Consider the following 23597-nt stretch of genomic DNA (forward strand, 5'->3'; position numbering starts at 1 on the left):
CATGGTGTGGTTACCTCTCTGAGCGGTCTCAGCCCAGTCCTTTGAGTCTGATTACTGACTGACTTTTGGTTTGGAGCTGGGGAGAAGCTGGTGCAGCTGTACTGAAGCTGACAGCACCAGCGGGTGCAGTGCCATGGGGAGACAACGAGGCTGAAACATGCAGGGAGTTTGTGCTACTACACCCAGCCCTGGGCTGCCCACAGGAGGCTTTATTCACATCATTCAATCACATTTATTCACTTTGCTAAAATAGCAAAACACATGCTATGAAGAAGAGGTGGGTGTGAAAAGTAAATACAAGTTAGTTGAAGCATGAGATGTCCAGAAACAAAAAGGAAGGGGATTCCTTCTTACTGAAGGTTTTGGAGCTAACTCTGGCCAAAAGGTTCAGTGTTCTGAATTTGTTATTTATCACTAAGAACCACAGGATGAAGTTGTTGCAGCTATTCAGCCTGGGCCAGTTGGTGTTGTGTTCATTGCCCAATATTAGAACAATGCTTTTAATTCTGGCTTCATATGAAGTCATTCTCAGGTACAACAGTAGCTGTAATATAATTTCTGATGTCTTAACATTGTCCCAATTTTCATTTATAGGAAGGGAATTTCTCAGGTTATTTGCAAGATGATTCTTTGTCATAATACTGGCATCCCCAAGAACCAGACCTGGGCTGTCTGAGTTTCTTTCTTCCATGTTCTGATTTTGTGCCTGTTCACTGTCAGTGTAGTCTTATCAGTTCCAGTAATAACTTCGGACCTTCTCCTTTTCTGTTTTATATCAAAAACTCTCAGAGAATACATGTGTATTCATGTTGCTGACCAAAGCAATGCTGTTAGTTTTGGAGGCTGCAAGATACCTGGCTGCTAATTGGAGTTTTCCGTGGTTGCGTTTGTCAGAGGCAAACATTGAGATGTCAGAGAGCATCCTGACAGGACCGCTGCCTTCTAAGACTCTACCAGAGGTGCTTCAGGATCGATTTTCTTCTTTTCTGAAATTGCACACCTGACAGGACTTGATGACAAGTTTCATCACAAGAATATTAACTCAGAAGATGATGACTTTTTTCTGTTTTGCATTGTGTTTTGCTGAAATTGATGCCTGCAGAATCACTGGAGACTTTCCAAATTAGCCCGTAACTCTTTCTCTTTACTCTAAATTCATACCAATAGCCACAAAAACCAATGACACCTTTTTGCTAAGTTGTTAGTTCAGACTTTATTTTTTGGTTCTGCTTTGATGTGAGCGCTGATCCCACTTAACAGTGCCTCTTCCCAGAGCACTGCACTTGAATGTTTTTCCCTGTTGGCAGTTTGTTAATCTCAGCAGCAGAGTGCTCTGGAGACAAAGCCACCGCTGACAGCGGCTGCTTTATCAGGACAGACTTTCTCAACTTTGTTTTCACCTTTTGGTAACCTTCAGCAGATTCTCCTCTCGGATGAAAACAATATGCGAATGGTTACATTACTCTGAAACGGAAAGTGGTACCTGAGCTGTCTGAAGGGAATGCTTTATGTCAGCACTACAAAAATCAGATCACAATTTAGATTCCAGACGTCTCTTTATCTAACAGTGCCAAGCACTGAAATCATCGAACATGGCAACGTGTGTCTGCATATTGTTATTTTTTTCTGCTAAGAATGTTTTTCCCTTCTTTCCTTTGCCATCTTAGGCAGTCTGGGCTAAATACACAGACTGCTTGGAGACAGCACACTTTCCAAATGCATCCTTTCTCCATCTCTTGTTTCAGTATTGATTCTGGAGGAGTTAATCACATTTGTTTTATTTTCTGTGATGTAAATTAAAATTGGTGTTTTTTGTTGTTGTTGTTGTTGTTTTTTAAATGAGGCTCTTGATTCGATACAAACATAAACATGAAATATGTTCATGAAATGCTCAATTTTCAATTACTTTTCAGATGACAAAGTAAGTAAATTTGAAGTAAATATGAAGCTCCCAGGTCTCTATTCTTGTGTACTACAGCATGCACATGATACTCAGACTGGGTATAAATATATGCGTAAATAAATAAATTAGGAAATTAGAAACCATGGTGCTAATAGTGTTTGAAAGACTGCACCAGGAGCAGGCAGAGCCAAGACAGGTTAAAGGGTCCAGAGAAGGTACAAGAGGTGTCCTGGGGCCAGGATCCACACAGGGAGCCCAAGCAGGAGCAGAAAGAGCTGGGGCCAGAGACAGGGCTGGAGCTGAGGCTGCAATATTGCACCGAAGGGTCCATGCAGGAGGCAGGTGACCCACAGTGCCAAGCTGGGACCCATGAGGAGCTCCTGGGGCTGTGAGGAGCTGGGTGACCTCCCAAGTGAGGCTGTTTGGGGCCGGGGAGGAGGATCATCCCCAAAAGGCTGATAAATCAGGCCAACTTCCAACTTGAAAACACCACGTTAGAAAATTGATCTTCACCAGTGGTACATGTCATCAGCTATTAGTTCCTATCACTGTCCATAATTATCCCTACATCTACAAACAGTTGGTCCTTGGGAAGATTATCCTGAACTAGCTGTGAGGGCACATACCCAGGAGCTGGTGGGCTGATGGCTGCAGACCTTGGTGGTCATCGAGGTGGAGGTGAAGGTAAAAGTCTCCATTCACCCTTTGTGTCTCTCTATTTTTAACATGATTATGCTTAGCTGTCCTGCAGTAGCTGGATGCTTTTGGTGGAATTAAAATATTGTCAAATGCTTATACAGAGTTCTTAGTTGTGCTATTTTGGTGTGTTTAGGTCTGGTTCAAGGCAAGCAAATATGGATTGTATCTTACCTGGTCTGCTGCTGTTGCTTTATGGCTGCAACAGGGCCTCGCATTGGCTACATAATTGTTCCGTTTTCTTTTTAGGGTCCATAATGGAATGGTTGAAAAATCTTTAACTAAGGATGCAGGAATGTATCGCTGTAGCATATCATGATGCTATTTTTATGGTTCATTTCTGCAGTACTTAACTGCTTTACCTTTAGGCTCAAAGCTGCTGTTTAATGCTCTTTAACTTTTATTGTCCTCTTGCAGTCTGTTTCAAACCATCTCCTCCTCCTCCTTTCCAAAGTGCTGGTTTCTACATTTTGCAGTTAAGAGGTGTTCCTTTATTGCTTCTTTAATCATTGCTTTCAATGAGGATGAATGATGAAAGTACTACCTTTGAACATCCCGGTGTGGGTCTCATTACCTCCAGACAGCTGGAGAGGCAGCACTCTGCTTTACAGGTTGAAATGCTTTGAGGGCTTCTTTATCACAGAGCACGGGGAGAAAAGTATGGCTTTGCAGGAAAGGTTTGCATCACTCTTTGCACTGTAAGGTTCATCTCTGGGATGGGAACCTCGCACAGGGCCATCTGCAGATGCCAGTCAAAATGAAATGACTCATAAATGAGGATAACAGAAGAGCTTTCACGGATGGATATTTGTCTAAGATTGCCTAATGTACTAATGTCTGTTCCTGTGCCTCATATTGATGTTAATTAATTTAGTTGGTACCATTATAATTAATAATACTTAATCCAAGAGGAAAAAAGATGAAATTAAATAGAAATTAGTCTTATTATTTAATCTCATAATTAGTCTCATACTTAAAATATTTTCAATCAAAATCTTTTAGCTGTAAAGATAATTTCGTATGTATGCTTCTAGTTTCTTTGAGCTAGCTCATAAGTATTTTTTACTAGGCTTCAGTGAAGAATATAACATACCAACATTTCTCCTGTATTTCAGGAGAAACAATAATGGCCACTCTTCTGGTGATTATGAAATCCCTGTTTCCCTCTTGTGGGCCGTTGAACAAAAGCAGTGGTCTAAATTTGGGGTCATTTAAGCAAAGTTCAATTTAAAGATTGAACGGTCTGTAAAAATTAGCCCTAAAAAAGTCACGTTGCTGTTTCAAATATTTGTCTGTTCCTGGGGTTCAAGCTATCTTTCTTTTCAAGTTTGATTCCAACATCATCGCCCTGTGGGTGAGCCTGAGAGGGGAAAGTGAAGACAGAAATGGGAGAAAAATGGATGAAGTACCAACAATAGCAGTATCCCAGTTTGCACCACCAATGAAGTGCATGAACCCAAAATCACAGAGCAACACAGCAGTGAAACATTTGTGCCCAGTGTTTTTGTAGCTGTAACCTTTGAGGCAGTGAAGAAGTAAACATAGTGGTGGCTATGCACAAGCTAGAGCAGACATTGCAAAAAAGCCAAGGACAGAGTAGGGGAAGAGTAGGATTTAGTGCTGAGAAATGTATTTTAGAAAAATTAAATATGTGAAATGTTGTTAATACTGAAGTCAGATGCTGTACCAAGATGATGTCAAGATCAGCCACAGAACTTCTGAACAGAATATGTAAACTTGAAATTTCTGACTGTGTACAAACTGCAAGTTGCAGCTGCTCTTGACAATTGCCTATTTTGAATAATGTCTCAATATTTTGATATTTTTACACATGATGTAAAATGTTCTGGAACAAAACAGTGAAAAATCTCTTTTCCTTTTGTTAATGCAAATTTCTAGAATGTATCAGGTACAGCAAACAACTGCTTGAAACAGTGAAATATCTCCTCCCTCTGATTTTGCTTTGTCTTAGGTGGCCTTCTTTCACCAGTTACTTAAGCTGTAAGGCTACAGGCACGTATGCTACAGCACTTCGGTCCTCCTGAGTTTGAGGGCTGGGGCAAGAACCAAAACCTTTGTTTGCTTGTTCCTGCTTCAGAAGGTTGCAGGAAAGTTGTGTAGACTTTCCACGTAAATGGGATCTGTGTAGAGAGATGCTGGACTTATCTGAAAATCAAAAGCATTTTGAAGAGGCAGTAAAGCACAGTCAAAAGCATCCACAGAGACTTCATGTACATTTGGGCTATGTACTTGGAGGAATTCCAAAAACATTGTTGAAAGGTCATTTTTAGCAGGCTGCTCTAGTGCTGTTTTCATAACAACTGTAAACTCTGATAAGAGATGAAAAAAAGGTGGAGGGAAACACTGCAAAAGCAAGATATTTACTGATGGTTCTGAAAATCCGTGTAACATACTCCTACTGACGTACACATAAACTGAAAGTTTTTATAGATTGCAGTTAATTGCATGTTGTCATGATCTTGTTGGTTTGCATTTAAAAGTTTTGAGTTGTGTAGAATGAACAGGCAGCATGAATGGCTGCACAGGAAGAAACAGGTATATTTAGGATGTTGCTTTTTGTTACTGTTTTTGGTGGCTTTTTAATCCCAAATGATGTGATTTAGGATTCTATTTTCTACATTTACAATTAGACTGATAACAAAATTATTTTAGAGACTTGAATTTCTTATTATAAGATTTTATTATTTATAGACTTGAACAGCTTATTAATTTAACCCTGTTGCTAGTGCTTTTTCTTTATTTCTAGTTAAGTGAGTAGTTGAATTAAGAGATAGTGAAGAGCTTACATGTGTGCCTTTTAAACCAGAAGTGCTTTGAAAATTAGTTCATTAATTGATGCAGAAAGCTAAAAATTAACAGACCTATTGAAATGCAAAATGCTGTTGTCATTATTATCATTAGTGGAATAACAAATGTAGGCATTATTGGATTTCATCACTTTGACTGTACTTTGCAGCACATTTCTCAGAACTTTAGGGCAGAAATGATACAATTTTTTCCACTTAAGAATTTAGAGGTGCTATAGTTTAAGCTGAATCAGCGTTGATGAAATATTTCCAAATCTACATTATTGATCCTACTCTCTCTCCCTTTTAATGTAAGTACATATGTGAAGTGACTGATTTTCTGTGTTTATATCTGTAGCTATTTCTCGTATTTTTTCCCAGGTGTTAGTTAGTAGTTTTATTTTTGCATACCAAGAGAATAAAAAACAGTGCAGATTTTAATAGTTGCATTATGCAACAAGGAAGGCGTCAGCTTGGCTTAAGTAAAGATTCATCTGATAGGTAAGTAGAAAAAACTGTTAGCACCTTGCTTCTCGGTCGGTCTGTCAGTCTTCAACTGGGCTTAAAGAGACTCTGCAGGAAAGATACTCATAAATTTCAAGGTTGAAATAATTACTTATTGGCTAGCTCAGGCAAAAGTTAACTAGGATTTCTAGCTGGCAGGCTAAGTGCCAGCATGCCAACCAGCTGTTGTAGGGCACCCTCAGTTGTTTTTGGACAGGAACCAGTCAGGAAGGTGAGGGGTAGCCCCTGCGGCTCCATGGTTCTGCTGAACTCTGTGTGCCACCAGCTCCACCACACCAACACTTCAACCCAGTTATCCTTACTGGCCTTGCTGTTCTTTTCCCTTAATATTTTATGCCTTCCCATGTTGTTGTTCTCCCTCTCACATTCTTGAGCTCCTAGTGATCCCCATCACAACAATCCTTCTTTCCATAGTTTACAGCTTCTCTTCCTACAGGCTGTCTCAGCTTTTTGTCACATCCTGTTGGCTTTCTGAGCAGCCCAAGCCCCAGTGATGCTGCTGGGCTGTATCATGCTTTGTGCTTCCGAGACCAGCAGCGAGAGCCCCAGGAGAGTGTTGTCAGGGGCAGCTCCAGCAGGGTCATGAGTTGGAGTGCTCCCCCAGCAAAATCTTAATTAACATCCTTAAGATCAAATGCAGGCTGTCTTGTAAAAAGGTATCCAGTACAAAGCTAATGCTGTAGCTGTGATACAATACAAATGTTTTGCCTTTTTTACCTACTCTATTTTGGATTGCAGCTTTGTGAATGTTGCCTGTTTGTTTTGATTTAATAACATGACAGATCAGGGTGCCTAAAGGCTGGCACCTGCCTTTTTGTACAACATGCCACCTTCCTGCAAGGCAGCTTTCAATTACTGTGCTTTTGTGTGTCCAACTGTGTCTTTGTTAAGAGTGCAGAGACAACAGTGACAAGCTGGTCTGGTACTTATGGCAACACATGACACTCTGCATTTTTAGATGTAGTCTCAGGATGTGAAGAACCCACCCTTCCAAAGCTGGAAGCCAGTCATAGAGTTTGGCTGGAGGCTGGGCAGCTGCTGCCATGTTCAGAGTTGCATGGCAGTGGCTAGAAGTGAAAGAAGTGTTACCCTGGTGTTGATGTGTCTGTTCTGAATTACTGCAGAATTTTTTTATTATTGAATTATTGGCACGCTTCTATGAAATGTTCATTTCATTGACATGTGTCTATTTTAAATAGCTCTCCATTGAAAATATATCTATAATCATAGAGTATCCCTTAGTTGGAAGGGACCCCCAAAGATCATCAAGTCCAACTCCTGGCTCCCACAGCACCACACAAAAAAACAGACCGTGTGTCTGAGAGCACTGTCCAAACACTTCTTGACCTCCAGCAGCCTTGGGGCCATGACCACGTCCCTGGGCAGCCTGTCCCAGTGCCCAACCACCTCTGGGTGCAGAACCTTTCCCTAACCCCCAGCCTGACCCTCCCCTGTCCCAGCTCCATGCCGTTCCCTCAGGTCCTGTCGCTGTCCCCAGAGAGCAGAGCTCAGCGCCTGCCCCTCCGCTCCCCTGTGAGGGAGCTGCAGGCCGCCATGAGGCCTCCCCTCAGCCTGCTCTGCTCGGGGCTGAACAAACCCAGGGACCTCAGCTGCTCCTCATACATCTTGCCCTCCAGACCCTTCACCATCTTCATAGCCCTCCTTTGGACACTCCCTAATAGTTTTATGTCCTTCTAATACTGTGGTGCCCAAAACCACAAACAGTACTGGAGGTGAGACAGCACCAGAGCAGAACAGGACAGTCCCTTCCCTTGACCGTCCAACAGTGCCATGCCTGATGCACCCCAGGACAAAGTTGGCTCTCCTGGCTGCCAGGACCCACTGCTAGCTCATGTTCAACTTGCCATCAACCAGAACCCCCAAACCCCTTTCTGCAGGGCTGTTCTCCCAACTCCTACAGTCACCTCCCACTCAGAAATCACTCAAACTTCATTTGGGGAAGGATTGAGAGACCTTTAAGCAAGCAACCAGGTCTTGTTAGCACAAAAGACATCAGAACAGTTTATTTCTTTAGTATTGGTTTCTTTTTGTATGAAAGTAAGAAAACTGACGTTAAACTTTGCTGTCTGAATTTGGCAGGTGCTTTGAGGCTTTCATTGACACAAAATGTCCTGTGGCTACTCTTTTGGAGAAGGGCTTAGAGGAGTAGATTTTTTTTCCCCAGTAAAAGCCAGAATGTTATGCTCCACATTTCATTACATTTATTTTCTGCAATTAAAAAATGTCACAAAATTGTCACACAAAATTATAGATGGATGTGATTTTTATCACAGCTTAAAGATCATTTCTAAGTCCTTGAACCAATAAATTGAGCTGTTAACTATTCTTGTGTTATGTATCTTTTCTATTTATTAATTGCTTTTAAAAACATTAGAATGAAAAAGACAATTTAAGCATTACAGCTCTCTGTATTTCTTTTTTTCATAAAGAATGAGCTTAGGATGGTATGAGGAGTGAAGGAAGCAATTTCTGTTAAAGTATCTTGTTCTTCCTTTCTATTACAGTTTTTCATCACAAAAAAAAATGATATTTTTTCTTTTTCTCAACTGATTCTTGCAGCGTGCTGCCATGACAATCTGGCCAGAAAAGGGGGGGAGAGATTATTCTCTCAAAGAATATGGAAGTTAATACAGTCTCTGTCAGACCACTATTCCCTGAACACCAGAGGTCCTTTTGACCTGTGGGAAAATAAATGCTATAGAGAGCTCCAAATTAATGAAGAAAGCAAAATATAGCTTTTTCCATTTACCAGTAGTCCACAGAACCGTGGTCGAATGTCCCCTTGCAAGCTCCGCTTTCACAGATGTCACCTCTCTGCTGGCGCTGTGCCACATGTAAGGAAGCACTCCCTGCTCTGCCGGGGCCCCTGCATGGGAGCAGAGCAGCGGCAGCACACAGCTTGGTGCAAGGCCCCCCAGGGAGCTGCAGGGTGCTTAGGGAGAGCTCTGAGCAAGCTATGGTATCAGCTTATTTTCTGTGAGCAGCATGCAAACTCCATCCATACCTTTTGTGGATGTTTACGTTACTGAATCATTGCATGCTGATGATGGTGTTTTGCAGTTTTCTAGTGTAGGGATGTCCTTATGATGCAAAGAAATTAAACTGTCCTAAGATTAGCAAATTGATTCCCATGCTTTCAAAATTTAAGTTCAGCCCTCATTTAAATCAAAGTATTAATGCTAAGTGAGGTGGTAAATGTGTTTTTCCTTACAGTACTTGATAGGTGAACAGTTAAGACACAGAACGTAGAGTTTATTTATTTAATTCTAATACGGAATCTATTTGAAATTAAGTGAGTGGGTGCAACTAAGATAATATCTTTCCATAAGCAGTCATTGCACAATACCTCGTGGTCTTACCTCTGAGGGACCATAATTAATGTTGATAAATGCTCATGTTCTTTCTTTGCAGCTTTGGTCCACAGACAATTGGTTGTACCAGAGCATGTCAAATCCCACATAAAAATATAGCTATAGATCATTGGTTTTAAGGATAGAGTTGAGACAAGTCAATTTATTTCCATTAGAAGCTGAATCTAGACTTGAAACTCTGGGGGGTTGTAAGTACTTTGTCCGTTACGTTCTCAGCTATTCTGGTGCATGTTGCTGTAACTTTGGGTCTTTCTGCTAATCTGGTCTCCAGCTTCTGAACACAGCGCCAGTTTTCCAAAATGGCTTGGTGGGTGGTATTTAACATATCTTAAAATATTTGTCTTTTTTAATATCTTCTGAAGATATTATAGTTTAGTAATGCATGACTATCTTCTAATCTTTGCAACTTTGTAAGAGACCCTCATGCAGACAAAGTAAACTTTCAGCTTTTACATGGATAAGGAGTTGCAGCTGTGACAAAACTGTTTATTCAATTATTTTTATTCTTTCTTGCCTTGGGAATAGAATATTTCCACAGATCCATTTCTCTCAGCCTTTTTTGCTTCTATCAAGTTCTGAGCAGTTTTAACAATATAATAGAAGTCATACTTGCATGTATAAATATTTTGGTTTTCTTTATATACTTTATCTCAAAGTGGACCACGGTGGAACTATTTTCTTCTACTTTTTTTTTCTTCTCACATGAAATAGTACATGATTGGCATGTCCTATTAAAGCATATCTAGATATTCATTAATTCATTTTTGGTGGGAGCAGAGTTTCATTATATATCTGAGTTTACTTTAACTTTATATTAAAATTTCTGTTGGTACTGCAGCTGCCTTCTTGGCTGAAGAGCACGTAAAATTCCTGGGTTAAAAACTTTGACATTTCAGATAAAGGCAGTGCCAAGGACTGCCATTTCCACTTAGATTCTGTGATTTCCTGCTTTGGGGCAGGGAAAAGAAAGAACTGTAAGAACTGCCTGTTGTGGGACCATGAGGTCCAAACCTGAAAGGGCCACTTGTAGCGTGGGGGCCTGGGCTGAGGCAGATGCAGTTGGTGTGAAGGAGAGGTGAGCCTGCCTGCCTGCAACCTACATCTGATCAGCATCACCACGGCTCTCCCTTCTGTCCACCCATCCCTCCTCACGCGCTGTGCCACCTCAGTCCTTAGGTCTTGTCACGGAGGGGCACTGTGCTCCCAGCACCATGGAGCCAGCACAACGGCCTAAAACTGCTTCTCCTAACGGGTGTCAGCCAGGCTTTAATTGATCTGCTTGAGTTACTTAGACTTTAAAAGCCACTTCTGATTGTGTGCCTGCATCTGAATGGTTTTCTGTGGTGTCTCCAGAGCACATAGAAAAAGTTATGAAAGTGAATACTGCTACTACTACCATAGGTGGCTGAAATGTTTTCTGAAGTAAACTAGAATTTTGTTGATTGTTGTGTGGGATATACAAGGTCATTCAGGGTCTCTAAGAGAAAGGGAAAACCAAAACAAACAAACAAACAAAAAGCTAAATGATTTATAATATTCATGAAAGGACTTTATAAATGACTACCCTAAAAAAATGGCGTATTCTCAGTGGCCTTCTTGAATACTACAGCCTTTATTCTCTTCTTCTCTTCTTATCATTTACTAGGAACATGCTGGTAGTCAGCTCTTCCTGACTAGGAAAAGAAAAGTTGATCTGGAGTAGCCAGGCTCCTGAATGGCTTTCTGTATTTTCTGCATTTTTTTTTTATTTTTTTTTTTCTGCTGAGTTGTAATTCTGATGAGAGTTTTAGCTGTTGAAAACAAAACTCCATAGCATTATTTTAAAAAGACAGCTAGTTCTAATTCTGGTAAAATACCTTCCTACAAGACTATTGTGCTTCTTAATTTTTTTTTCTGGCAGCTTCTTCCAAGGCTGTTAATGAAACTCATTTTTATTTATTTCTTTATTTATAGGTTTTAGAATATTTGCTGGGTATTACTATCCTACAGGGAAATTATCTAAATATGTGAATTCAGAAAGGATGTTTTCTTGTAAAGTGAAATGTTCTGTTGAACTAACAAACTTACAGGTATTTAGTAAAGGCACTAGTTGTTTAGTACTAATCAAACCCAGGCAAAAAGGAATCAACAGTGATGTCACATCTGAATATGACTCTGTTACCAGACTGCTCCCACTTCTTCCAGACACAATCTCAACATACTCAAAGACATTAATTCATCATGTTGATGTTTTAGCTAGTATCTGGTCAAACTGCATCTCATCATGGAAAGGATAAGAAGATACCCTGACAGCAGACATCCCAACACAGTGTTTTAGTGATAGTTGTTATGCTTTGGTGTCAAAAAGATTGTGAGAGTCTTCATTCTCCCTACTTCTTCAGACAAAATCATTTTACTATTTTTGTTGAATTTAGTGCATTATGGCAGCTGGGAAAGAATGAGGTATTATTTCTTAACTACAAGACTTTGTGTTTTAAACTATCATTCAATTTTTTGTTTTTCAGGCATTTCTTGTTTAAGACATCTTCTGGAACCACTCCACTGTTCAGTAGCTCTTCTCCTGGCTACCCACTGACCTCAGGAACAGTTTATACTCCACCTCCCAGGCTGTTACCTAGAAATACATTCTCCAGGAATGCGTTCAAGCTGAAAAAACCCTCCAAATATTGTAGCTGGAAATGTGCTGCTTTATCTGCAATTGCTGCTGCAGTCCTGCTTGCCATCCTGCTAGCATATTTCATAGGTAAGACTGTGTTTTCTCTGTCAAATCACATGGCTATGTCAGCAAATGAGGCTTCAGCAGATGAAAGGTTGGTTTAATCTGTTTCACAAATCTGTGTAGTTACTAAGCAAAGAAAATTGTTATTCTTCATACTGATTAATGAGAAAAATACGATTCTCAAGTCCTGTTCACTGTGATAACTGGAGTGAGAGCAAGAAGTCAATTCAGGATCCTCAGTGTGCAGTGTTAATTTTAGGTGTCATGGGTACGCAAAAGAGGATGATAAAATTTGGAATTTTTGGATGTACTACCCTTTGTTTAAAATATTTGGAAAAAAATGTGCTCGGTAGTAAATCCGTAAGAGTAACAGAAGCTACTGGTGTTTGAATTCAAGTATTACTATAGTGGCTGCATTTAGAGAAAAAAGACAAAATCATTTTTGGTAAGTCTCACTCTATATCTTTTGGCATGCCTGAATTCCTATAGGTTTTAGGCCTGACTAATAGATAAAGCTATTTGGTGTGCTGTTGTTTTCAATATTCCATCCATCCTTAGTGTTTTATAAGAGAATTCAAAATTTTGTGCTTATTTTCTTTGATTAGCATAATAATAACCACACTAGGTTGTGTTCTTTTATGGTCTTTTCAGATTTTTTTTTTAAACATGCTCCCGTTTTTTTTTTTTTTTTTTTTCCCCAATATCCTTTGCATGGTTGCTTTGGAGGTTTTTCAAAGGGTCTACAACAGTTAGATGTATATTTTGTACCTTTTACAGTGCCTTAACAATACATTGATGGAAAAGACATGCTGTACAAACCCACTAGCTTCCATGAGTAAATGGCAAAAATATGGTAGCTTGTCAGTGTTTTCTGCAAATACTTTCCAGACCTGTTTAGATTGTTGTTTTTTTTTTTTTTTGTTTGTTTGTTTGTTTTTGTTGTTGTTCTTTTTTTTTTTTTTTTTTTTTTTAACTTTATGCTGATATTAATATGTTGCTACCATGAAGAGTGAAGTTCATACTTAATGAGCAAAAGCCCTGTGAAGGTGCACTGAATTTTCTCCCTATTCCCTCCATTTGAAGAGAAAGGTTATATGGTCAAAACCAAAATGCACCAAACTCAACAGGGTAGATGCTGCTTTCTAAGGAAACCTCACTGTTCATGTTAATTCCATATTAACATATTCCAATAACATATTCCAATTCCATAGGTAATTAATACATCCGGGAGTGAAAGAGAGCTGATTAGCTACTTTATTGCTGCCATTTCCGTGGGCCAGGCCTGCATCCCAGCATACTCAATACTACAGAACTAAACATCTTTCTCTGTTTTTTCAGTAGAAAACCTCAGAAGAATAACAGGCTTAGTTTGATATATAAATAAAAAGATTGGAAAGCACATGATTTATTGAACTTGACAGTTATCATACAACAGCTATCTGTGTGAGTGATTATGCACATGGGAAATGATATACTGCAAGCTGAATATTTTAATCATGTGCATAACTTTGAAGTGATGGATTATGAAATGCATTTTTCCTTGGTATTTAGGTTACTGTAATCTAAAGCAAAGCTTTGCAACATGGTTATTGCTTTATACAGTTTCCTACAACATTTAAGACAAGAGCTAATGTAAAGCAATGCATTGACCCTTAATAACTGATGAATGATCTATCACTTCAAGTCATGACATAAGTGATCCGTTTTGACAGAAGTTTTTGAGGTCTTTTTTCCTGACTAAAGAATGATGAGCACAATGGAGTTGACTAGTGAGTATGAGAAAGCAGGTTTTAGAAAGTGTGTTGGCTCAAGGATTAAATAATGAGAAGTTACCTGACAAGCTTCATGCCTTGCACAGTAAAGAATAAGTGAATTGAAGAGTAGTTGTCAAAATCAGAAAATAGCTGTAATTAATCCTCTGAATAAATTTGGTGGATCGTCTGTGATGATAATCTAAAGTGATGGAAAAAAGATAAAAGAAAAGACAGAGAACTAAAAGGAAGCTGCATTGTCTTAAGTGTGTTGAGAAGAGCAATAAGGCAGAAGGGATGTGCTTAAGACCACCAACTATAAGCTGACCCACCCATGAAATAGTTGGGACTGCTGTTCTCCAATGGTATGACTTGAAGCACCAAATCATCTCCTCACTGTAAGAAATTTCAAAACCTCTAACTGCTCTGCTGCAGCTCACTTTGGAGCTCCTGACCTACTAAGCCCTGAACTGCTGTGAAGACAAAATAACTCTGTCTTGCTCCAGTCAGTCTGTCGGGAGTAAAAAATGTTTTTCTGTATTCAAGATGAATAACGTACCAAAATCCCAGTTCTGTCCTAATCTTTTGGACAGTGGGAAGATGAGAGCTGTTAATCTACCAAGAGAGGTGTAAGTTGTAGGATGTTGTTTAAGTTCACCCAAGATAGGCAGGAGGCAACACTCCATGTTGCATTAACTCCCCCTGTGTATTTTGCTGTCAGAACTTCAAACCTAGGAGAGTCTTTCAAGACGCTGGTAACATTCTTCTGTTGGATATGTCCACAAAGGAAATTTCTTGCTGTCCACCATAGCAGAGGTCATATTACTGGGGATGCATCTGCTAAAAGTAACAGTTACAGAAAATCATCAAAATTTGCAGTGAATGTTTCTGCTTTTTAGGTTTGTCGGTAATTCTGGGCTCTGTGAAGAGGATTTTATCAATGCTAGTGAAGACTATTGTGGGACTAAATGAAAAATGCAATGCTGGCAAATAAGTAAATTATATTGAAAGAATACTTTGAAGTTCGCATAGACTTCAGGATTTCTAAATGGATTGTCCTATTATAAAAGAGAATTGCGAATTGAAGCACTTCATTGAAAACATGCTGTCTGCAGATTTAAACCTGATTTTCAGGCAACTGCTAAAGATTAAGGGTGTCATGAAAAAAATTCTAATCAGGGGTGATTTAAAATGACAAGCAAAAAAAAAAAGTATCACAGCAGATAGAAAAGAATATTAAAAGTGATTTAGGCATTCCAATTGCTTTTCTGATAATAGACAAAAATAGAATGAATTAAATGACAAAACTTTACAAATGAATTCACAGGGCATAATGACCTTTGGAAATTTTTGCAGCACAACATAATTAGTGTTAAATAACGATGATCCTGCTATTTTAAAAAGTTAAACATTTGTCAAAATAGTGACAATACATCTTGTTAAAAGGGATATGTTTTTTTCTTTTCTTCTGGAAGATGCGTGCAGATTCATCTTTTAGATCATAAAACGCCATCCAAGTGTGGCTATTTAGATAGACTCCTCCTTTATAGGGCAGTCAGACCTTCATTATCACCTGTAATTTTTCCAAAATCTTCCTGTGGAACTTATCCTGACTGATTTTTGGGACAAATACCTGCAGGTTCATGTGGCACCAGTCTACTATGATGTGGCATGTGCCTGTGAAAGGTACGCTTGGTGCTGTGTGTGCAGTTTGTTATCACGGGCGTAGTCTTCTATCTAAATTCCATTATGACAAAAGAGTTTCTGCAGAAACTTTGACGCGTATCAGATTCACCAGCTTGAAAATGAAACAAGCCTTTTTTTGCTGTTGTTACAGGAATAGACACAGGCAAAAAACTTTCAGATTATTTCTGTGAGAAAGAGCATATTAAGTTGTCTCTGTAGCTGTGTGCTGTACTACTTTCAAGAGAGAATCCAAAAAAATCAGTTTTTCACTTAACTTATTCCTTACGTAGTATACAAAATGTTATCTGCTTATTTAAAGCCAGTATTGTCACCTCTCCGTTTCTTCAGTAACCTGATATTACTGAAATACTTAGCATAATTTGGTAATATTTCACATCATTTTGGTAAATTCCAGCATCGAAGATCTAGATATAGTAGTCTCCCATCCTCTTTGAGACGTGTTGTTTCACGAAGCCTGGGAGTTGTTCCCATTGTCCTGGGGTGACATTTGAAGAACATAGACTCAGCCACTCAGATGAGGACATCCTGAAGGTACTGGACTGGTGGTGCAGCCCAGTTACAGGGAAGTAATTTATAAAGTATCAGAAGGAAAGCATATGCTCCACACGTTGTCTTTGTCAAGAGTGTTCACTTCAGAGGTTAAGAGAGTGATGAAAGCATTTGTCATGTTAAATTAGGTTTTAGATTCATGGCAAACTTGGAGAGAAAAATCAACAACAAAAAAGCAGGAAGAGAAAAACGAACAACAACAAAAAAAAAAAAAGTGGAGGGGAAAAACAATTTTTAAAAAAGGGGTAAGGAGGGGAAAAAGCGTCTGCTGTGTTTTCCACAGTAGTAATTCCTGCCAAACATTAAATACCATATTTTTGTAAGCCCCTACACTGTTCTAATTTCTGCCAATCTTACTTGGAGCATGAAAGACCATCTGACCATCAACATGTTCGTATGTTAAAAATGACATAATTTTCAAGTATTTACAATTGTGGGGGGGCAACTACCAGAATTACTTTTTCCTGTGGAAATGAAAAACTACAGGGGGTTCCGAGATGCTCCACATCAAAATAGTATCTCCACACTCATTCTGATAATTTTAATGTTGATGCTGTTTTATCTACTCCTATCCTATGCAAGATAATACAGGAAAATAAAAGGAAAATGACAAATAGAGAACAGCATGTTTGCACTGCATCTGTAGTACATATGCTGCACGTTTATTCCTCGGTGTTATTTGGCCTTAAAGATGCACAAGGCTTCAGATAAACTTCAGTTTTCTCCCTAAACTCGAAATAGTATATTCCCGTCTGTGCTATAGAAAAGGCTGTATTGCCAAAGATTCTCTGGCAGTTATTCAGGCAAATGAAAACTTATTTTTTTATTTCCTATATATGTACATATTTAAAATTAAAGCCTGAAAATAGTGGTGCATAGAACAAATATTTTGGTAATTTTTTGCTATTAGAAAGCATCATACTAGGTAGTTTGTGGACATAATACATCTGGGCAAATAAATGGTTAATTTATTTTGTTATCTTCCTCACAGTAGTATTCATTTGTTTCTGTGACAGTCAGACAATAAAATTTATGGGGTTTCTGATGAAATTAGGCTTGGAAGCAGAAGTCTCATCTTTACTCTGCATGAAATATGTGTGTGTACCACAGCTTTTATAAAAATGTATTCTTTAGGTGTTGATATCAGCTTGAATTTTTGTCTTCTCCAAAATGAGTAAGATATTTGCTAATGCAAGTGGTTGCTTGAAGTTTCTTTTTCATTTGTATCTCTAATTTCTTCCATTCACAAATGCAGTACTCAAACTGTACCTGCAAACTCATCCAGAGCACTGCCAATACCACTGCTCCCACAGCACAGATATGTAACTGACTGCTTTTAATTTGGCTGGCTACCACTTTTGCCATTCACATGAAGAGTATTTTGAATGTAGATGACATTGATGGTGATAGAGGTCCAATCGTCTTTTTGACCCTGATTCTACAGATCAGGGTTCATCAAAATATTTCCTACAAGTGGTTACTTTATGTATCAGCTGATTTATTTTGATTTTTTTTATTTTTTTTTTCTGGCATATGGCAACCTATGCTTCATTTGATTTCTTATGCTGCATTTGTTGTATTTCACTTGTAAAGTCAGAAAACCACTGACTTTGTCGTGTCCAAGCTTCACTGAAATCAAATATGCTTGACATTCTGGAAACCAGAACTGAAAAAAGGGAAAATCACGCAAAGATGGAACCTCTGAGAGGCAGAGGGCATCTGGTTGCCAATCACTGCTATCAAGTTTCACTTGAGTCTTGCATCTTGTGAGATTAGATGGTGACAGAGGGTTCTGTTCTTACATTTGCATTGAAAATAGGTGTCAGTTAGGGGGCAGTAATTGACTTTTAGGGTATGCCTGTAACACATTCAGAAATTCTTGCTGACTGATAGCAGTGAACCTGGGAAAGAGAAAGGAGTGGTTGCAGCACTGCGAGCCTGCCTGCTGCTAGCTCTGAGCAGGGAGGCTCTGAGCCCTGCAAGGACAAACCACTGGCCCCTTCCCCTAACAAAACTCACCCCTCATGCTGGGAATGGAGGGGCCTGACTCCAGGAGCGTTAGATGCGGTGTTCCAGCCTAGCAAGCATCCTGTTCCACAGCCCAAAGGTGTGGGAGAGCCATTAAGCAAAGGAGATGATTTTCCTAAAACAAGCAATGTGCTCCTGCTGTCTGTATAATGCCACAAAGAACAGGAGGATTTTTACAGGAGGTTACGTGGGTATAGCTTGCCTGTGCTTTTCCTGGGTTAAAAATAAAAGCTTGATGTAGAGATCTGTTCCAAGAAAAGCAATGCACATATTGTTTTGCCTAGCTGAGATCTCAGAGATAATGGAAGCTGCTACCTTGCAGCGTGCAGGGGCAGTTTTATCTGCCTGTTCAATTCTCCTTTTGTCTTTGCTGAGGATTTTCATACAGTAAACCCGAGCACTTGAAGCTAGAGTGAGCCTAATGTTTCTATAACTCACAAAGTGCCATCAGGTGCTTAGCACTTGAAATTGAAAACCCTTTCTGCTTAGCTATCAAGACAAACAAGCCTGCTTGGAAACCTCGGCAAGAGACAAGAGACCAAGACGATGTTTTGTGTTGGCTGTCAGAGGGGTTTTGCATGGGTGTCTGTGTGTGTTTTTAATGCATATTGCACAACATGATCCAGATGAGTCCCTAAAAAAACTTTCCATGGGTTTCATGGATTCTGGTATTTAGAAGAGTTAAAAGATCTTGCTGTGAACTTGAGAAAAGCAATGCATCAGTCTAGCTGCTGCATGCTGTGGCAGAGGTTAGTACCATTAAAACAAGTGATGTAACAGGATAACAATGGCTAATCTGGAAATTGTAGAGAACGTCTCTAAAACTGCTGTTGTTTTGATTTCCTTTTTCTATTTAAAGCTGCAAAAATGGCTTCATCGGGGGTACTTTTTCCCAGACTTGTAGCAGCGCAGCTGTTTCTGGATGCTCTGATGCTGTGCTTCAAATGCACTGCTCTTGCCCTACCCCTCCAAAACAAGGAAATGTCCTGGGTTTCATAACGGCCTGTTCTTACTTCGATCAGAAATACTGATGTTTTTAGTAGCGTAGGATTTAATCCCAGAATCATAGGTGTGAAGGCAAAAGATCACCAGGGCAAAGAGATAGCAGAGATAAGCAGATGCAGAACAAGTCCTGTAGGAAAGGACATCAGGGGGAAAAATGATGCAAAAGCTTTGAGACAGTTTACTGAGACATGCTTTATAACCTGGCCCAACATACTGAAATGAGCCCATCTTTCAGAGGAAGGGTGAGCATAAGTGATATTGAAGATTAAATTTTGCTAATATAATGCTAAGTCAGATGTACCTATCAAATAAATCTGCGGTCATTTTCTCTGAAAAGTCAACGTTTAATATCAGTGTAAAATGTCTCAGTTCTCCCTAGGGAAACATTGCTCTGTGAGCTGCTATTTATGCTGAGATCACCAGTTGATCACTTATGGACTCATTTATATTGGTTATTTGGTGCTGTGCTTCTTTGTTAGCTGATTGTGTTGGTTTGCACTTAGTGTGCTTACATATTTTATTCGTTTAAGTGTAGAAGTACATGATTGCTTTAGGATTGTAGCTATTGCTCAATGGGTAATAGCAGATCAGAAGATGTGACATGGATTCTGTAAGTGTAGTTAACATAGCTGTTACAACACTATTATGAAAGCCATAAAAAAAAAAAAAAAAAGAAAAAGTACAAATAAAAGATTTAAGTGTACTAAAGAGATAAGAGTAGTTGAGGCACTTGCAGGAAGACAAAATATCAAAGTAAGAATTAAATTCAGGTTGTGAAAATGATAGGGTAACAAACTACGGAAATTATGGTGTAAAAAGTTGAACAGTGGGAAGAGGAATGACACGTCACTATAAAATGACAGAACTTAATTTCAACACATTAAGTGGTGAAAAACCTCCTTTCAGTAATCTAAAAAACTGTTTAAGAAACAATTTTCAAGTTCATTTCAGCTTTTGCTTATTCAGGCTTTCATTCTATGCAGTCTTGCTGCATCTGTGAGCTGCCAGCTCACTTCAATACTCAGGTACCAAAAAACAAAACAAACAAACAGACTCAGTTATTTTATGTAGTCTGTATGTCCAGTAATGTTGTTGACTTGCAAAGGTCATGAGTCTGAATGCCTAGCACACCATATTCGTGTTATGTTGTGCCTTGTTATTTATGCTCTGTATGATACTCTTGTAGTTATAATCAGAAAAACACTATTTTCCGTGACAGTCTATCTGATCCCCAAGACAAATTTTGCACTCTAGATTTAGGTTTCTCAATTACAGGATAATTCAGGTTGGAAGGAGTCTCTGGAGCTCTTCAGTCCCACCTCCTCCTCAAACCTGGGTCATCGGTAAAGTTTAGTCTGGTCTCGAAGACCTCCAAGGGCACAGACGGTGCTGCCTTGGTGGGCAGCCTGTTCCACGGCTTGTGCTTGATATTTCCTTATTTGCAGCATGAATCGTTACACCCTTTGTATCCCGTCCTCCTGCCAGTGTGTGCAGCCTGGCTCCATCTTCCCAATGGCCTGCAGGGACCGCCCGGCTGCCGTTTGGCCCTGCAGCCTTTGTTTCTCCAGGCTGGACAGAGCCAGCTCACCAGCCTCTCCTCGCAGGGCAAGTGCTGCAGCCCCTGGCCACCCTGCTGGCCCCCGCTGGGCTTGCTTTGGTTAACTGATGCCCTTCTCCTACTTGGCGGGCCCAAACTGGCTCCAGTTATCGCAGAAGCCGAGTAATGAGCGCTGAGCAGATGGGGATAATGGTCTCCTGGCCGTGCTGCTGTTCCTGCAGCCCAGGATGCTGCTGCCCTTCTCTGCTGCCAGGGCATGCTGCTGGCTCACGGTCAGCTCTCCAGCCAGCAGCACCTCGGGCCTGTCCTGCAGAGCTGCCCCCTAGCCAGTCCCCAGCTTGTGTCACCGCAAGGAGTTAGGGCTGCCTTTAGTGATGAGGGGCATCTCCGCCTGAGCAATGACGAGTGCTGAACTCTAAGACGTGGGCATTTCACTGAGTATGACTGAATGTTTCTTTTCCACAGCAGAATTTGACCATGACGGGTATAGGATAGCCAAAGTCTGTTTTATTTAACAGCATATAGGTAATATTCTTAATATTCAGGAAATTCTCTTCTACTTTATTTCTCATAATCACTTCTGACATCAGAAGCTTGAATTTAAACACCAAAATAAAGAATGCAGGTGGTTAGAAAAATCATGTATTGAATTGTATGGTGAGCAGATTTGATAATGAGAGAATCACTATTGAGATCTGCCATGTGCTTATTAGACATTCTTAATGTCTTGATCTTGGCTATTACTAAATAAACAGTAAACAAGCATTTGTATTAATATAGCTCCTGAATGGCAAAAGAATTTCGTTCTCATACATTGATGTTACAGAACCTTGCTTAAAACTTCCAATGTGCTCTGTGTTTATTGGTTTGTTTTCTTCTTCTGGGGTGTCCAGATTTATCCTGCTCTGTTGCATTTAATTTTTAAGAAGTAATATACATTATGCATAACAGTGCTGCAGTTAATTTAATTTTAAGCTTTTTTTAATTTACTGGTTGGTTGATCAGCTGATTTCTTCCCACATTTTTCTTGCTAAATACTTTCTGAGGAAAGACAGAGAATAGAAGTATTAATGTACAAATGCCAGTGGAGTGGAATAGGTTCCCCCTTTGCCAGCTGAGAACAGATTATCTGTTCTTGTGGTACTTTGTCTTGCAGGAATTGACCTGGCTCAGACAAAGACTCTGAAAGGGCAGTCAGGCTATTGCATACCTGCTGCCTCTTCCTGTATTCCTAATAGCTGTTTTGTTTAAACCTGAGCATACTCTGCAAGCAAAAAGGGTTGCTGGAGGATTTTGGTATTGATATGCTGCGAAAATTAATAGATGTTGGAATAATCTCAGGAGGCCATAGCAAGTGTCCCAATGTGAACTGAGAGTATCTCAGCTGGTCTGTGGTAAATGCAAAATACTTTAAATAGTATTTAGGCCTTCAGTCAAGGAGGTGCCATGAATTTCATAGCCTGTGTACCAGAGCAAGTCCATGCACTGCCATAGTCCCACTTATCTTGCCGTATTGCGTTAGCATGCTTATATCATACAAGGGCTTCTCCAAGGAGAGAACTGCACTGTCAGAATGCAGGGCAGAGCTGAGACCTACAAATGCAGAGAATCACGTTAAAACTGTCCACAAGGCAGCAGTGATCTTAAGGAGAAGAGAGATGCAATTTAGGCCCCTAAGATTTATTGAGGCAAAAGTTTATTTCACCTGTTGTTTCTTTCTTCGTGTGTGTGTGTGTGTATAGATATCTCCTTCTACATCTTGAGACTCCATTAATCATTGAAATGCAAGCCTCCAGCCACATGAGAAAAGAGAAAGAAAAACCCATAATGGAGACTGCTTGTTAGGGAAAAGCTTAGGATTATGATTATTCTTACTTTTGCATGCAGACTTTCGAACTTTTTTGACTGTTTTCTGTCATTTTAACTCTTGAAGTAATATTACTGCCTTTATAGCCTGAATTATTTTGAACCTTAAAAACATCAAAGTTCTTTAACATGGGCCAGGGGTTTGGGGCTTGGTTCATTAAGAGTGTTAGGGTCTTTTTCACAAGATGAATTTTTCTGCACCTCTGGAGGCTTCCTGAAAATCCTAAAATAAATAATAGAAAAATAGTGATTTAAAACCTAATTTCTAATACAAACCAGACCTGGCTGTCTAGATGAAGAATAAGCTTCAATAAATGGAAGACAGACGCAAGCCTCTTCAGTATGAAGAGTAGCGAGGATGCAGAAATAGAAATAGGTTTTTCATTACATGAGGGATTATGCTTGGGCCAGAAGTGCCAAATATTCTGTGGACCGCAGCTGCACTTTCTGTCTGCTGTTGTATTAGCTGGTAATAGTAAAACAATGATGTGATGGTAGAGACAGCTATTTGTTCTCAGAAATACAGAAAAGTTGTTTTCCTTTTCTTTGCTCAGATTGCCATATTGTTCTCCGTGGCATATCTTAAAACTTCTATCCTTTTTGCAACAAATGGGCTACGAATTAATATACACATCGTCCTCAAGCACCACCTGAAGATGCACATCCAACTGCTGATGTGCTCCCTTAGCCAAGTTCTCCCATCGTCCATCGTCCGTCCTGACACTCCGTATTCAATTCAGGGGCACAGGACTTGATTGCACAACCTGGGTCATTGCAACTGGCAAAGCAGCCATGGGCAAATGCTGCCAGTTAGGCCTGCAGCTAAGGAAGTGTGCAACTATTACTGAAAGCAGGGAATTTACAGACATGCAGGAAAATGGCAAGATGCATCTTGCCCCTTGACTGATTTTCTGTCATTTGATCAGCACAACCCACCGTCATATTAACACAAGCTGGGAATAGTATTGGCTTCAGGATGCACTTTAGTGCAGGGTTTCACTCAATCTCATCTTAGAATATTTGTGAAGGGAAATACTGAGGTTGAAAAGCTGTGATTTTCATCACTTCTTTTACATTTTATATGGATCTCT

The 23597-nt window shown here is 39.7% G+C and overlaps 1 protein-coding gene across 3 annotated transcripts in view; it reads left to right on the plus strand.

Moving 5' to 3' along the window:
- Nucleotides 1-23597, plus strand: part of TENM2 (teneurin transmembrane protein 2) — an 895032-nt gene that overhangs the window by 723948 nt on the left and 147487 nt on the right. For all 3 annotated transcript variants that reach the window (XM_032196709.1, XM_032196710.1, XM_032196711.1), the window contains one exon: nucleotides 11828-12066. In XM_032196709.1, the coding sequence (XP_032052600.1) occupies nucleotides 11828-12066 (239 nt within the window). The remainder of the gene's footprint in view (nucleotides 1-11827; nucleotides 12067-23597) is intronic.

The sequence above is a fragment of the Aythya fuligula genome, chromosome 14 (assembly GCF_009819795.1).
Source record: "Aythya fuligula isolate bAytFul2 chromosome 14, bAytFul2.pri, whole genome shotgun sequence".
Classification (NCBI taxonomy): domain Eukaryota; kingdom Metazoa; phylum Chordata; class Aves; order Anseriformes; family Anatidae; genus Aythya; species Aythya fuligula.